This window comes from Bufo gargarizans, chromosome 1 (assembly GCF_014858855.1).
Source record: "Bufo gargarizans isolate SCDJY-AF-19 chromosome 1, ASM1485885v1, whole genome shotgun sequence".
NCBI classification, from domain to species: domain Eukaryota; kingdom Metazoa; phylum Chordata; class Amphibia; order Anura; family Bufonidae; genus Bufo; species Bufo gargarizans.
The window spans coordinates 370,810,375-370,824,351 of NC_058080.1; the positions used below are offsets into that span (position 1 = coordinate 370,810,375).

General features: G+C 43.2%; 1 protein-coding gene across 3 annotated transcripts in view; it reads left to right on the forward strand.

Annotated features, from left to right (window-relative positions):
* LOC122920348 (transducin-like enhancer protein 1) overlaps window positions 1-7,264 on the forward strand; it is a 56,649-nt gene extending 49,385 nt beyond the window's left edge. For all 3 annotated transcript variants that reach the window (XM_044269794.1, XM_044269801.1, XM_044269785.1), the window contains exons 16-21: window positions 1,411-1,660; window positions 2,100-2,347; window positions 3,123-3,270; window positions 3,364-3,514; window positions 5,145-5,221; window positions 7,011-7,264. In XM_044269794.1, coding sequence (XP_044125729.1) covers window positions 1,411-1,660; window positions 2,100-2,347; window positions 3,123-3,270; window positions 3,364-3,514; window positions 5,145-5,221; window positions 7,011-7,118 — 982 coding nt within the window. In that variant the 3' untranslated portion in view covers window positions 7,119-7,264. The remainder of the gene's footprint in view (window positions 1-1,410; window positions 1,661-2,099; window positions 2,348-3,122; window positions 3,271-3,363; window positions 3,515-5,144; window positions 5,222-7,010) is intronic.
* Window positions 7,265-13,977: the final 6,713 nt, after the last annotated feature.

Here is a 13,977-nt window from a genome sequence, read left to right on the forward strand (position 1 = left end):
TCTATCATTATATGGATTAAGCGGTTCCCTGGTATAATTGAAGGGATTCAGTACACTTCCTGCCATTGTCTCTCCGGCTTAGCAGAATGCCACACTGGATTAAGTGTGTTGAATACACATTTTCATACTGTGTGGGCAGGCTAATGACTAGGTCGACGGATGACGACACAGATTAAATTGTGCAGTGAATTCGCACTTCTCTCCAGAATTACCTTGTGTTATGCCATACGTAACCGTTTTGGTGTGTGTAGACAGAAACATGAGCCATCCACACAGATCTTCCAGATCCTTAAAGCTTTAAAGAAACCACAGAGCACCACCCGTGCTTGCCCTTTGTCTGAACTTAGCCACAGACCCTTAAAGGAGACTTCTCGCCTAACTCTTCTTACTGCAATAAGTTGTGTGTGTGTGTGTGTATGTATATATGTGTGTGTGTGTGTGTGTATATATATATATATATATATATATCATTTTTTATTTTTCATTTACTGTGTAGGTTTTAAAAGGAAGCAACTTTTGTCCTGTGTGTGTGTGTGTGTGTATATATATATATATATATATATATATAAAAAATGTGACCTGTATTGAATAGTCTGCGTAATATCTCTACAGCCTGATATCTTTAAATCTGAAGATTCAAAAAAGTATGGCACAGTCTGCAGAAGGCATGATGGCTATGTGCTCTTTAGTCTTTGTAATATTTGATATGCAGCTTCTTAAAGGGGTGGTCTCACTTCAGTAAATGGCATCTTTCATGTAGAGAAAGTTAATACAAGGCACTCACTAATGTATTGTTATCCATATTGTCTCCTTTGCTGGCTGGATTAATTTATTCATCGCATTATCCACTGCTTCCAGGGGTCACTGCCTCAGCGCAGATACAAGGTGGCTGGGACCGGAGCTGATGTGCATGCATGGCTATGCACGCTGCCACTGTCCCAGCCACCAGAGAGGCTGCAAGCACTTTAGGAAAAAATGAATGAAGCCAGCAGAGGAGACAATATGGCAATATCAGAACACATTAGTAAGTACCTTGTATTAATCTACATGATAAATGCCATTTGCTGAAGTGAGACAACCCCTTTAAAGAAGATGTCCCATATGGACATTAGATAAGCCATAAATGTCCAATAGGTGTGGATCCCACCTCTGGGACCCCATCATGTGCCACCAGGAATGGGAGAGAATGCTGCATGGCGCTATCCATTCACTGCAATGGGAATTTCAAAAACAGCTTAGCAACCGTGCTTGGCTATTGTCAGAAGTCCCATAGCAGTGAATGGTGAAATCTGCCTCCTTTCCATTTCTGACAATGGTGTCCCTGCAGCTGTCAGGCATTGATGGCATATCCTGTGGATGGACCACAAATATCTATATGGGATAACCCCTTTCAATGTTTTCCTCTTGCAGAGCTTACTCCTTCCATGTCAGCGCAGACGGGCAGATGCAGCCTGTCCCGTTTCCTCCAGATGCTCTAATAGGTTCTGGAATCCCCCGTCACGCTCGCCAGCTCCATACGTTAAACCATGGTGAAGTGGTCTGTGCTGTGACTATAAGCAACTCCACACGTCACGTCTACACTGGAGGCAAAGGCTGTGTAAAAGTGTGGGACGTTGGGCAACCAGGCACTAAGACTCCTGTGGCACAACTTGACTGCTTGGTAAGGCTCTGCTGAAGGATGCTGGTACTTCTGTAAATGTTCTCCTACTTTTACTTACCAGTTCTGCTTCTGACTGGGGCAACATTCAAGTGTAAGGAGCTGTATGTTGTACTGGCACCACACCACTTGGTGAAAAATCTTTGTTCTAGTGATTTTATGGGGGTTTAGCCTGTCCTCCAGGATCGGTAAAGTATGCAGTAACTTGGTGGTATGCCATTGCTTAATAATTAATGAATGTCTTGAGAGAGGTCTTCAGTGGAATATGTCCTTAGCGAACACAAAATCTGCATGTGTTGGATGTGTAAAAACCTGACACATTTCCGCAATAGAATGAGCAGGTAGCGGATTTGAAAGTCTACAGCATGTTCTCATTCCCAGGTCTTGTGTCCAGTGTTGTGCAGTAGGTTTTTTAATATAATTTTATTTTTCTCCTGTACAGAATCGAGATAACTATATCCGCTCCTGTAAACTCCTTCCAGACGGCCGCAGCCTTATAGTTGGGGGTGAGGCCAGCACTTTGTCCATATGGGACTTGGCATCACCCACTCCAAGGATAAAAGCAGAGCTCACCTCTTCTGCTCCAGCATGCTATGCTCTTGCCATAAGCCCAGATGCCAAAGTCTGTTTTTCCTGCTGCTCTGATGGCAACATTGTAGTTTGGGACTTACAGAACCAGACACTTGTCAGGTGAGACATGCCAATAGCAGTCAAAACCAAGGTTGTTCATTTCATAAGTCATGTTAAAGGGGTTCTGCAGTTTTTTTAAACTGATGATCTATCCTCTGGATAGATCATTAGCATCTGATCTGTGGGGGTCTGACACCCGGGACCCCTGATGGTCCATTTTTGTTTGTCAGACGTGTAGCAGTTCTTTTGAGAAGTTTTTGGGTAGAAATCCAAAGGGAACATTAATAGGACAGCCCGAGGCCTACTTATGAAGCAAAAATGTAAAGGGGTTCTGCAGTTTTTTTAAACCGATGATCTATCCTCTGGATAGATCATTAGCATCTGATCTGTGGGGGGCTGACACCCGGCAGGGGTCCCGGGTGTCAGATCCCTACAGATCAGATGCTAATGATCTATCCTCTGGATAGATCATTAGCATCTGATCTGTGGGGGGCTGACACCCGGCAGGGGTCCCGGGTGTCAGATCCCTACAGATCAGATGCTAATGATCTATCCAGAGGATAGATCATCAGTTTAAAAAAACTGCAGAACCCCTTTACATTTTTGCTTCATAAGTAGGCCTCGGGCTGTCCTATTAATGTTCCCTTTGGATGTCTACCCAAAAACTTCTCAAAAGAACTGCTACACGTCTGACAAACAAAAATGGACCATCAAAAGCTTTATTACTACTACTTTTTTGCACGTTCTCATGTTTTGAAGTGTTCTTATATTACAATGTAGTTGGTGTAAAAGTAGTAAATTTTTTATCTATAAAGCTTGTTACACTCTTTCATAGGCAATTCCAAGGACACACAGACGGTGCCAGCTGTATAGACATATCTCATGATGGCACCAAATTATGGACTGGTGGTCTGGACAATACAGTTCGTTGTTGGGACCTGAGAGAAGGCAGACAGCTCCAGCAGCATGACTTCAACTCTCAGGTACTGGATGGAGCTAGGTGGTCATTGGGTGATTGTAGATAAAGAGCCTTCTGCGGATGGCCTTTGTAAACCTTATTTTCTCCCCCTATATAGATCTTTTCCTTGGGTTACTGCCCTACTGGCGAGTGGCTGGCTGTTGGGATGGAGAGCAGTAATGTTGAAGTATTGCATGTTTCCAAGCCTGATAAGTACCAGCTTCATCTTCACGAAAGTTGTGTCCTGTCTTTGCAGTTTGCTTCCTGTGGTGAGTACTGTAAGGGTGGAAAAAAGTTTTTCACCATTCCCATTTCAGTGGAATGTGGACGTGGATTCGGCACAAAATCCATCCCAAGAATGAACATGTGGCTTTTTTTTCTCTCCAAGCAGTGGTTTTTAAAACCACAAGTAGGAAGTAACCAAATCATGTAATTTACCATGTGGTTCTCCCATTGAAATCAATGGGAGGTGGAGTGCATGTATTTTGGGTTGCACCAAAAACTCTGCATGGACTGGTGGGTCAGGTAACAACATTGGGAATTTCGGCACACCTAAGCTGCTACCAGAGGTCTCTGCAAGGAGTTTGTCTTCCTGTTCTGCAGAGCATCCATGTTTGTGTGGGTGGTTTGTTGGCCATTGATGTAGTGTTTGGACAGCTTTTAGTTATCATTCGGGCAATTTCTAGCTGTAATTGCATGTGAATTGAGTTGTTTTAAAGCATATTGGAGCAGATTTACTACTACTGGGTTTATGCTTTCTTAATATAGCAATGAGACTGAAGATTCCACAAACTTGTATCACTACAAAGATGGTTTTGGTATCTAGAGGGAGATACTTTTCCTTAGGCTACTTTCACACTGGCGTTAATATTTTCCTGTATTGAGATCAGTCATAGGGTCTCAATACTGGGAGAAAAACTCTTCAGTTTTTTGTCCCTATTCATTGTCAATGGGGACTTAACGGAATGCTCCAAAATGCTTTCCGTCCTGGGATGTGGAGAAAGGCAGAACTGTCATGACCCACAATGCAAGTCAATAGGGACGTATCTGTTTTCTGACACAATAGAAAACTGATCCGTCCCCCATTGACGTTCAGTGGAGTTCATGACGGATACGTGTTGGCAATGTTAAAGATAATACAACCGGATCAGTTCATAACAGATGCAGACGGTTGTATTATCGTGACAGAATGGTTTTTGCTGATCCATGACAGATCCAGTAAAAACACTAGTGTGAAAGCAGCCTTAAGAAGAAAAACTAATGCAGACCATTAACTCTGCACATTATGAATCCCTTTAGCCACATCCATTTACAGAAGTGCCCGGTGAGGTGCAAAGTGTCAGAAACCCTTAATAAATATGTTGCGCCCGGGATTCTAGTGTTTTTTGATTAATCTCTCCCGCTGTGTCCATTGTAAATATTCAAGCAGTGATGGGTCCTTTTAGGAGGTAAGCCAAGTTGAATGCTGCCCTAAAGGACCATGGGGAGTGAAATGACCGGGTCTCTTACTACGTACGGTTGCATTGACCAAATCATTAGTAACTAGCCCTTTTCTTTCTGCTAATTTGTGTAGCCAGCAGTAATTTCTGACCAGTCTGTGTGACTCCTGTATTTTGTACATGCGTCATTGCTGCAAGCCATAATGTATTTAATGGGCGCAGAACCAGGGATGCAAAGTGGTCCATCACCGTGAAGGCACCACAGGTTCTGCTTGGTATCAAACACATGCCCTCTTCGATCTGGCTGCGATGAGAAACAGTAATGAAGTATGCTAAAGAAATAGACTCTTCTACATTCTGCATTGTTTGTTTTTTAAAGAGGGATTTCTACTTAAGAATATGTAGTTTGAGTGTTGTAGTTTATGGAGGTGACTCAAGATTGGCATTCCTTTTTCTTTAGGTAAATGGTTTGTAAGTACTGGCAAGGACAATTTATTAAATGCCTGGCGGACACCGTACGGAGCAAGCATTTTCCAGGTGAGTGATCTGTAATTGCTAAATACTGTGCAGTACATGGGCTTAAAAGCTGTTTCATCTCTGTATGAGCCATCTTCCAGAGACCCTCCTATTAGAGATGTCCACATTCACTGTATTGACTTGAATTTATTACATCTGGCATTGCATTATCTATAAATATTGTTACAGTACAGTGAAAGGCATCATAGTGCAACTTGGGAAGTTTAGAGCCTGGCACAAAGCAGCTCTTGGGGGCATATTGTCCATAGACACAAAACACTAGAGGGAACTCGTTGACTTCTATGGGAGTTAGGCATGCTCTGTGACCTGTGCAGAAGTCATTGTACAGGGAGGGGGAGTTGATAAGTTGTAAGCTTGTTGTGAAAAGCGGATCCTGTGTTTTTATCTAGATAAAGGTGTCGTACGTCATTGTAGTTCTGCCTGTGATGACAATGAAATGACTGCTGAAAAGTGATCTGTACAGAACAGAATTATCAGTCTAGGCCTGGTGTTAAATGTGAAATTTTATGTATTTTTTTTTTTTTTTTTTTTTTTTTTTTTTTTTTTTTCCCCGATTCTAGATGGGGGACATGATTTTTTTTTTTTTTAAATGCCCCCCTTCCCCCCCCCCCCATATCCAAAAAAATAAATACAATTAAAATAGACAGACACACATTTACTTCTGATGACACATTCCCCATTAAAAATAAAAACCTGAACTGAAGCCCAGGAGATGAAGGGATGGACACCACTCATACCAGTGGATCTCCTGCTTCTTTATATATTCGTGTGCAGGAATCTGACATCATTTTGGCTTTAGAATAAAACATGAGGCACATTTACTGATGTGATTGTATTTGCATTTATACAATATTATACAATGCACCCACACTTCACACACTTCATGTGCATAATTTTGCATTAAGTTTCAGACCTATTTGTGAAGCAAGTGCACCCAAATAAATCCCCCGCGCATAGATTGCCTGTTTTAGGTCTTCCAGCCTGTCAAGGGGGTGAGGCTTGGTGGAAAGGCGTGTGGCTTAAGATGCCAACCATTGGGCTTTATAAATTTAGATAAGTGTCTAGCATATAATGGTGTCAGACAGCGTGAGCCACGGTGACAGATTTGGCGTAACGTGAGACGCTGCTCTAAGTTTATGCTCTCTACATTTCACTCCTGCAATTTTTCATCACCTTTTTTAAAGAGGACCTGTCACCTCTCTTGAGGTTTTAGCAACTGTATACATTCAGAAGCATTTATTCTTAGGACCATGTTGTGGCAGTCTGCAGGAAAGGTTCACCTGGGTGTTACCAGTTAGGGGTGTGTCCCTGTACAGTCAGACACTGGCAGCACTGATTGGTTAGTGTCAGACTGTGCAGGGATGCACCCTCCCCCCTTGCTATTCATTCATAAACCTCATAATACAAGAAGAGATAATCTAGAATAGTTATTACATGGGTAGTAATGTAGGGTTATTAATGATCATTGCATGTTAAAGGGAATGTGTCATAAGATGACCTTTTTTATATTTAAATTTTTCACAGATCACTATGCCTAAAATGTCAAGTTTTCCTGTTCTGTACAGTAAAAAAAAGGTCCCTGCCTTCTCTATGGGGAGCCCAGCTGTCACTTACGGCGGGCTCCCCGCTCCATGCAGCTGCTAACTCTGCAAAAGACGTTCAGAAACCTCTTTGCAGATGTTTAGCCAGCCAGTGGTCCTCGGGTGGTTAAAGGAAATGTACACAGCCCATTTAAGTTTACTCAGGCCACGTCTTCTGTAACAGTTATATTTTTTTTTTTTCTTTGCAGTCAAAAGAGTCTTCATCTGTTCTGAGCTGTGATGTTTCCACTGATGACCAGTTCATTGTCACAGGTTCTGGTGACAAGAAAGCCACAGTCTATGAGGTTATCTACTGATGGCCTCTGTCTTCTACTTGGGTTCCCCTTCTACTGCACGGACCCACAAAGGGGGATTATCTGTTCTTTGGGTTAGTTCTGTTTTTAGGTGTATATTTTATCAGTATTGGCCAGCGTGTATTTAATAATAAAACTGGAGAAAATAACTATTGCGTCTTGTCTTTCTCATGTTGGTGCTTTGACCTTCAAGGCAGCGGTGGGAAAAGGGCTATTGAGGTTCATTGGTCTCAAGTAGAAACTTGCACTATCCCAAAAAGTGTTTTTTTTTTTTTTTTTTTTTTAATCAGACCTAAAAATAATGGTTGCAAATATAAAGTATCATTAAGTCTAATTTATACATAATTCATCAAGTGGAGCGAACATTTCTATAGCCGCACCACTAGGACATTTACATTGCAGAGACATGCTACATATTTATGTAAATTTATTGGTATGCTTCTAATGATTGACGCTCCAGTGGGCAGCGTGTAGCAATGCTATTGTCCCTGCAGCAGCCAATCGGTGACTGAGCACACTGGTGGTTCTACGGGAGCTTTGTACACCAGTAGAAGTATTTGCATGGCATTACTGTATCCATTTGGCTAGCTATGCTGTGCAATGGAGCTTACACAATTTGAGTTAGTTTTTTTTTTTTTGTTTTTGTTTTTTTAATCGGAATTGGAAATGTCACAGCTCCACTCCATCCAAATCAAGTGTGGCACAGCACCGCTGGATAAAACAAGTTCATGTCTGCTAAGCAGTGGGGGGCCATGACTGGCAAAATAGCCACCACAATTTTGTTGCAATGTAAGCCAACTAGTAGTTGATATAAAATTATACAAACGTGTCTAACCATGCCTAAAATGCATCATCTGTCCGTAGCTACTGTGATAAATTTACACAGCACTGTGTCTCAACCTGCGGGGGAGGGGGGTATATGCTGCAGGGTAAGTGGGACACGACGGCACAATACTTTATTGCTGGTTACGAAGACTGTTCTATATTCAACTTCATTGCCAAACTCGGGGTGGCGAAACATTTGAACACTGCGGTGGGTCGTGGGAGCTGATGTCTCCCTCCGCCTTCATTCACTCATAGGCCATACGATGCCATTGCGACCGCCAGGATGCCTGTGTCCTACACCACATGGCAGATAGAGGCATGTTTTTTTTTCCTTTATTTTTCTTTGCCACTCTGGAGGAGCAGTGAGGGCAGTCTGGAAGAAAATTATTACTATTCGTGGCAGTTTTGGCAGCACTATTACTGTGCCAGAATGCCTCCCACAATATCAGCATGGCAGTATTATTTTGGGGAGACACTGTTTACGGCATTATTACTCAGGGGTTTGATTTTCTGGGCACTTATTTTAGAGGGCACTGTGTGGCAATTATTGAAGAGGCAGTATCTGTGTGGTAGCATTTTCAGGGAGACTAGCTGTTTCTGCAATATAACGTGGCTTTGGGGAGTACAGCATGTACATTATTGGAGGTTGGCAGCAGGATGACGCTAGGGGCACCAGGATTGGGAGTTTGCATTGGAAAGATGGGGGGGATGATGGGAAAGTGAAGAAAGATGTTGATGTGGCAGAGACAAGATGTGGCTGGAAGTAGTAGTCATGGTGGTCTAGGCTGAATAGAGAAGAGGAAAGAGAAGGCCTACAATCAGAGGAGACACTGGATGCATTAGGTATGTAGTACTGTATTCTCCTGTATGTTTACTGCACAATTCTCTTCACCAAATCTGAAGGAACTGCTAATGGGGACTCTGAACAAAGTCTTTGACAGCAACATGAAAATAGCCTTATTTTAACATTTATCGCTGATCCTTTCCTTGGGAGTATCCAGTTGTAACTTCTTGTCACTAGGAGGTACTCTGCATGAAAAGGTTGAGAAACTGCTCCACAGGATTAGGAAATCCGTCCCACTAAGAGACAGCCCTAAGCAAGCTATGACTATGTTATGGCTCAATACATTTTAATCTGAAATGGAGATATCCTGAATGAATGGGTGACAAGAGCATACATGCTCAGCAGCCAGAAGACCATGCAGACCAGAACATCACATGCATATGTTTTTATGATTACTAAGCTTAGGGAATTGATCTAGAGCTGCTACCCTTTTTGTGCTAAAACATTCTTCAGACTTTGGCCCTATTTATATTATGTCCTAGTTCTTCTGCTGATGTTACTTGGCTGTTAAGAAATCGGTATCAAGAGTTCTTGCACAATATAATACAAAAACAAGTACAATAAATGCGCTGAGTAAGGCCTTAGTCACAGTTATTTCCATCAGTAATTCTATGCCAAAACAAGGTGCGGGTCAAACACGCCAAGCAGGTGCAAGTTTTTCCATTATACCTTATCTCTGTGTAGGCTTCACTTCTGGTTTTGGCTCATGATCACTGATGGAAATCACTGATAACAGACTGGTACAGAGAGGGAGAGGAACCTGCCTATGAGGGCTTACAGAGGAGCTGCTCAGGTGGGATTTCCTGAAGAGCTGGGTTTTCATGTTCCTGTTGAATGTTGCGATTGTGGGGGGAGTTGTGTTGGGGTAGGGAGTTCTAGAAATGCATGGGAGAACTCCTAGCTGAAGTACATTTGTCATTTACGCCAGTAAACTGACGTCAATGGTTGTGAATGTGCTGGGGCCACTCCACTGGCGAGACTGACTTAAAAATGCCAGTTGTGCCTAAATTTCGGTGCAGTGATGCTCAAAAACACAAGGAGGGGGTTTGACTTTTTTACATCAGTTTCTTGGGTAGCTGGTCATAATGGACTGGCAGAGGACATGGTGGATTAACCGCTTCTAATGCAGTTCAAGGTGATATCAACAAAAAGTTAGAAATCTGCATCTCTGCAAATTCCACAGACTAGTTGAGAAACCCAACACTGAGTTCCTCATGTAGGTATTTGACACTTTAATAATTTGCTTGACCCCTTCATACATATTTCTTATCTAATTCATGAAGAAGAAAAAAAATGTATAGCCTGGTGTTGAAGGAGAATTAAAGGGGTTAGCTCATCAAAAATGTTAAAATACTTTTGGAATTGCATGTAATTTTTGTATAGTCAGTTATTCAATTAAATGTATCTCTATAGCACCACCTGCTGTTAATGTCATTATTTCTCTGTCCACCTCACTGAAGAGGTCGCACACACTCAGTTCCATCCTTCAGCTGCCACCTGTATCTACTGTTAGAAGCTGTGACAAGGGTACAACCACATGGCACGATAGTAAAGGTTGCGACTTCGCCATAAAGTTTGCGGTTCTAATTAGAGCCCATTGTGACTTGTGCAGCCACGACATGATTGTGGCACGTGGCTGTACCCTTACAGGCTACAACACAAAGGACATGCCCCGTGAACTGAGAGAGGGCGAGCTGCAGTAGAAAGAGCAGCCTGAAATGTATCTAGTAGAACAATGGGTGGTGGGAGATCTCTGGATCCATGTGAGGTACAGGGCTGGTTCTAGCTTTGTTAGAGACTGTCCTGTACTACATGATGATATTTTTTTTTTCTACATTAAAGGATAACTTCATTAAAGGCCTCATCCAAACCCACAAAGAAAAGTGTTAATGGAACAATTTGCACATGTTCTGTGTTTTGGCTTATAAACACTGATTCAAAATGTGCAAGTGTGAACGAGGCCGAAGATGTGATTCCCACTAAAAGATTTGATTTCATCTGTATGTTTAGAGCAAAATGGATTGGAAATCTTCATGCAGTGCAAGCTGACCTTTTCCAAAGACTTTTGGGAACACTTTTCTGTTTTCCTGTGCCAGGATCAGACCCTGTTCTTGGCTGAGATGATCTCCAAGGCTCTAGTGCTTGAAAGAAGAATAAACATATACAAAAATGACCTAGAAATAGCACCGTCTGTAGCAGCCACTGCCTTCTACACCAGCCCTCCAAATGTAACTGATGCTCGGTGAGAAGATGAGCAGCACTCTGCTTGGGACAACCAAGCCCCCAACATACCGCCTCTTCTGTACTTCTTGCAACGTTGAAGGAAGACAACCAGTAAAGAAGCCCCTTTAGGTGCAGTGTTATCAGGTGACCACCTTGGCGAGCATGCTGGCATATGTCTGACCACACAAGTTAATACAAATAATATTCTAAATAGTGCTCCTCTTTTTCCATTGTGCCAGCACAAGAAAATTGACCACATTGTGAGACTTGGCCAGCAAGGTGCCATGCAAGAGTTAAGGATGAACAAATGAGGCCTAGTTCACACAGCGATTGTAAGCCAAAATCTGGTTCGGTCAAAAACGCACAACGGGGGTAAATCTTACCCTTATACCTTTTAACTCTGTGTAGGCTCTGGTTTTGGATTACAATCGCCTATGGAAATCACTAACAGTATGAAGTACGCCTAAGGCTCGAACATGCTTTTAACCCTTTCGAATTCTGACACCTGTATCCTCTGCAGTGAATCTGCTGCTTGTAGTATCCTGCAAGGAATATTCTAGCTGTCAGTTCTTGGCCTGCATGTGAGAACATCTCCTGACTGTAGGAACAGGTCCTAATGTGCTCTGCAATTAATCCATCCTCTCTGCCTGGAAGCTAAATGGCTCACTCAGGACTAATATAGGTCTAACTCGCATTACTGTGTCCATGATTTATTTTTATTTTTTGCTAGGCTTTCAAAGGTCCCTACACACATTTGCTCTGGAGTTTTTTGCCACTAAAAAAATCCATAGAAACTGTCCTCTCCTCCATAACGGAAACAGGGCGGATCCGTTTTGCAGCCATAGACTTCTATTATGACGGAATGCCTCTAAAGGCATTCCGTCATAGAATTGCGTTATGGTCTGTGGTAGCGGAATCCATAACTCAATTCACCTTTTACCACCAATGGGTGAACGAATTTCATAACCTGTAATTCGCTCATCTCTAGTTACAGCCTTTAGGGCTAGGGTGCACAACCTGCGGCCCATGGGCCAAATGCTGTCCTCAATAGCCTTCTATGCGGCCCCCCCCACCCATCTGGTAACAGATGTGTATAATTAGGTCTTGTGGATGCTCACATGCATTTTTCATGTATTCTCCCATTAGATAGGAGTCCTGGAAGTGCAACTAGACATTTATCATATACAATGATCCCTCAAGATACATTGGCCTCAGCACAATGTTTTCAACATATATCTGTCTTTTCTGGGCTACATGTTCTGTAATGGACCCTGTCTGTGCCAGGATGAGCTGTTCCTTTGGACACCAGGTGTGCCGTCAGGTCACAGTACACAGTGGGACCCAGGAGAAGCCATGGAGCGGTGAGCCCTGGATATGTGGTGCCGTCCAGAGCTAGCAAGTTTTTTTTTTTTTTTATTAACATCTAATTTGAAGTCGGATGGGGGTATGATGATCAGAGGCTGATGGGGTCTAATTTGAGGGCTTGGGGGTCCCATCTGAGGCTGATTGGGGCTGGAGGGTTTGATCTGAAGGTGGGGCGGTCTGATGGGAGGCTGATCTGAGGCTAGTGGAGGCTAGGTGGGTCTGATGGGAGGTTGATGGAAGTTGAGGGGTCTGAGTTTGGGATCTGATCTGAGGTCTGATGGAAAATATTTGTTTTCTTATTTTCCTTCTTCAAATCCTACATGTCTGAAAAATGTTTTGTTTTTGTTTCGTTTTTTTCCCCAGCCCTTGGAATTGGCTTAATCTGTCAATGTGGCCCCCAAACAGACAAGGTTGAAAATCCCTGCATTAGGAGGTATTTAAATGAACTGGTTTAGTGGCAAATATAGAACAATGCCCCCCACCCCACCCCACCCACCTAACCAGAACATGTGGATACACATTTTTGCACAGTCATTTCTTTTAACTTGCATGCAGTTGTTTGAAGCTTGCAGCACTCAGCATTGCATTCTAGCAGACTAGCCGGTTATGGTACTTTATTTGAAAAAGGACGTTTTCCCATCTTCTAAAGGGATGGCATATTGCTGCTGTAACATTATGATCGGCTGGGGTCTGACTTTTAGGACCCCTATTGATCGTGAGAACTGGGGATCAGCGAATCTACTTCGGAGGAAACATCCGAAGTCGATTCGCATAAAACTTAGTTCTCTGTACAGTATTAGGCTCCATTCACACGTCCGTGATGTGTTGCGGAACCCCCATAGAAATGCCTATTCTTGTCCGCAAGCTGCGGACAAGAATAGGACACGTTCTATCTTTTGCGGAGCTGCGGACCCGAAGATCGGGGATGCGCTCCGCAATTGCGGATGCAGTCAGCACACTGTGTGCTGTCAGCATCCATTCCGTCCCCATAGAGCAGGGATGGCCAACCTGAGGCTCTCCAGATGTTGCAAAACTACAACTCCCAGCATGCCTGGACTGCCAACAGCTATCAGCCTACAGCAGGGCATGGTGGGAATTGTAGTTTTACAACAGCTGGAGAGCCACAGGTTGGCCATGCCTGCCATAGAGAATGAATGGGTCCGCACCCGTTCTGCAAAATTGCGGAACGGGTGCGGACACATTCTGTGGACGTGTGAATGGAGCCTAAGAATGTTTTGGCCCCGATGAGCCGAAGTTATTGGGTTCAGTTCCAAGGCACCACTTGGAACCAAACCTGGGTTCGGGAAATGTTGTTTTACAGTATAAATCAATTTCTGAAGTTATTATGCAAAGTCTTGCATTTTTCGTCCCATAAGACGCATTTTCCCCCCTAAAATGGGGGTAAACGCTAGTGCGTCTTATGGGGTGAATACAGGGCAAAGAAATATATAAAATCTCCGGCGCATTGATTATGCTCGGTACATTGCAGGCTGCGCTGCATAGGAACAGCAGCCTGTGATGTAACGGACATCCGAGTTACCTGAAAAGTGAGAGCCCGGTGCAGCGTGTGATTGCTGATGTAGAATGGCCACGGCGTGCACTGGG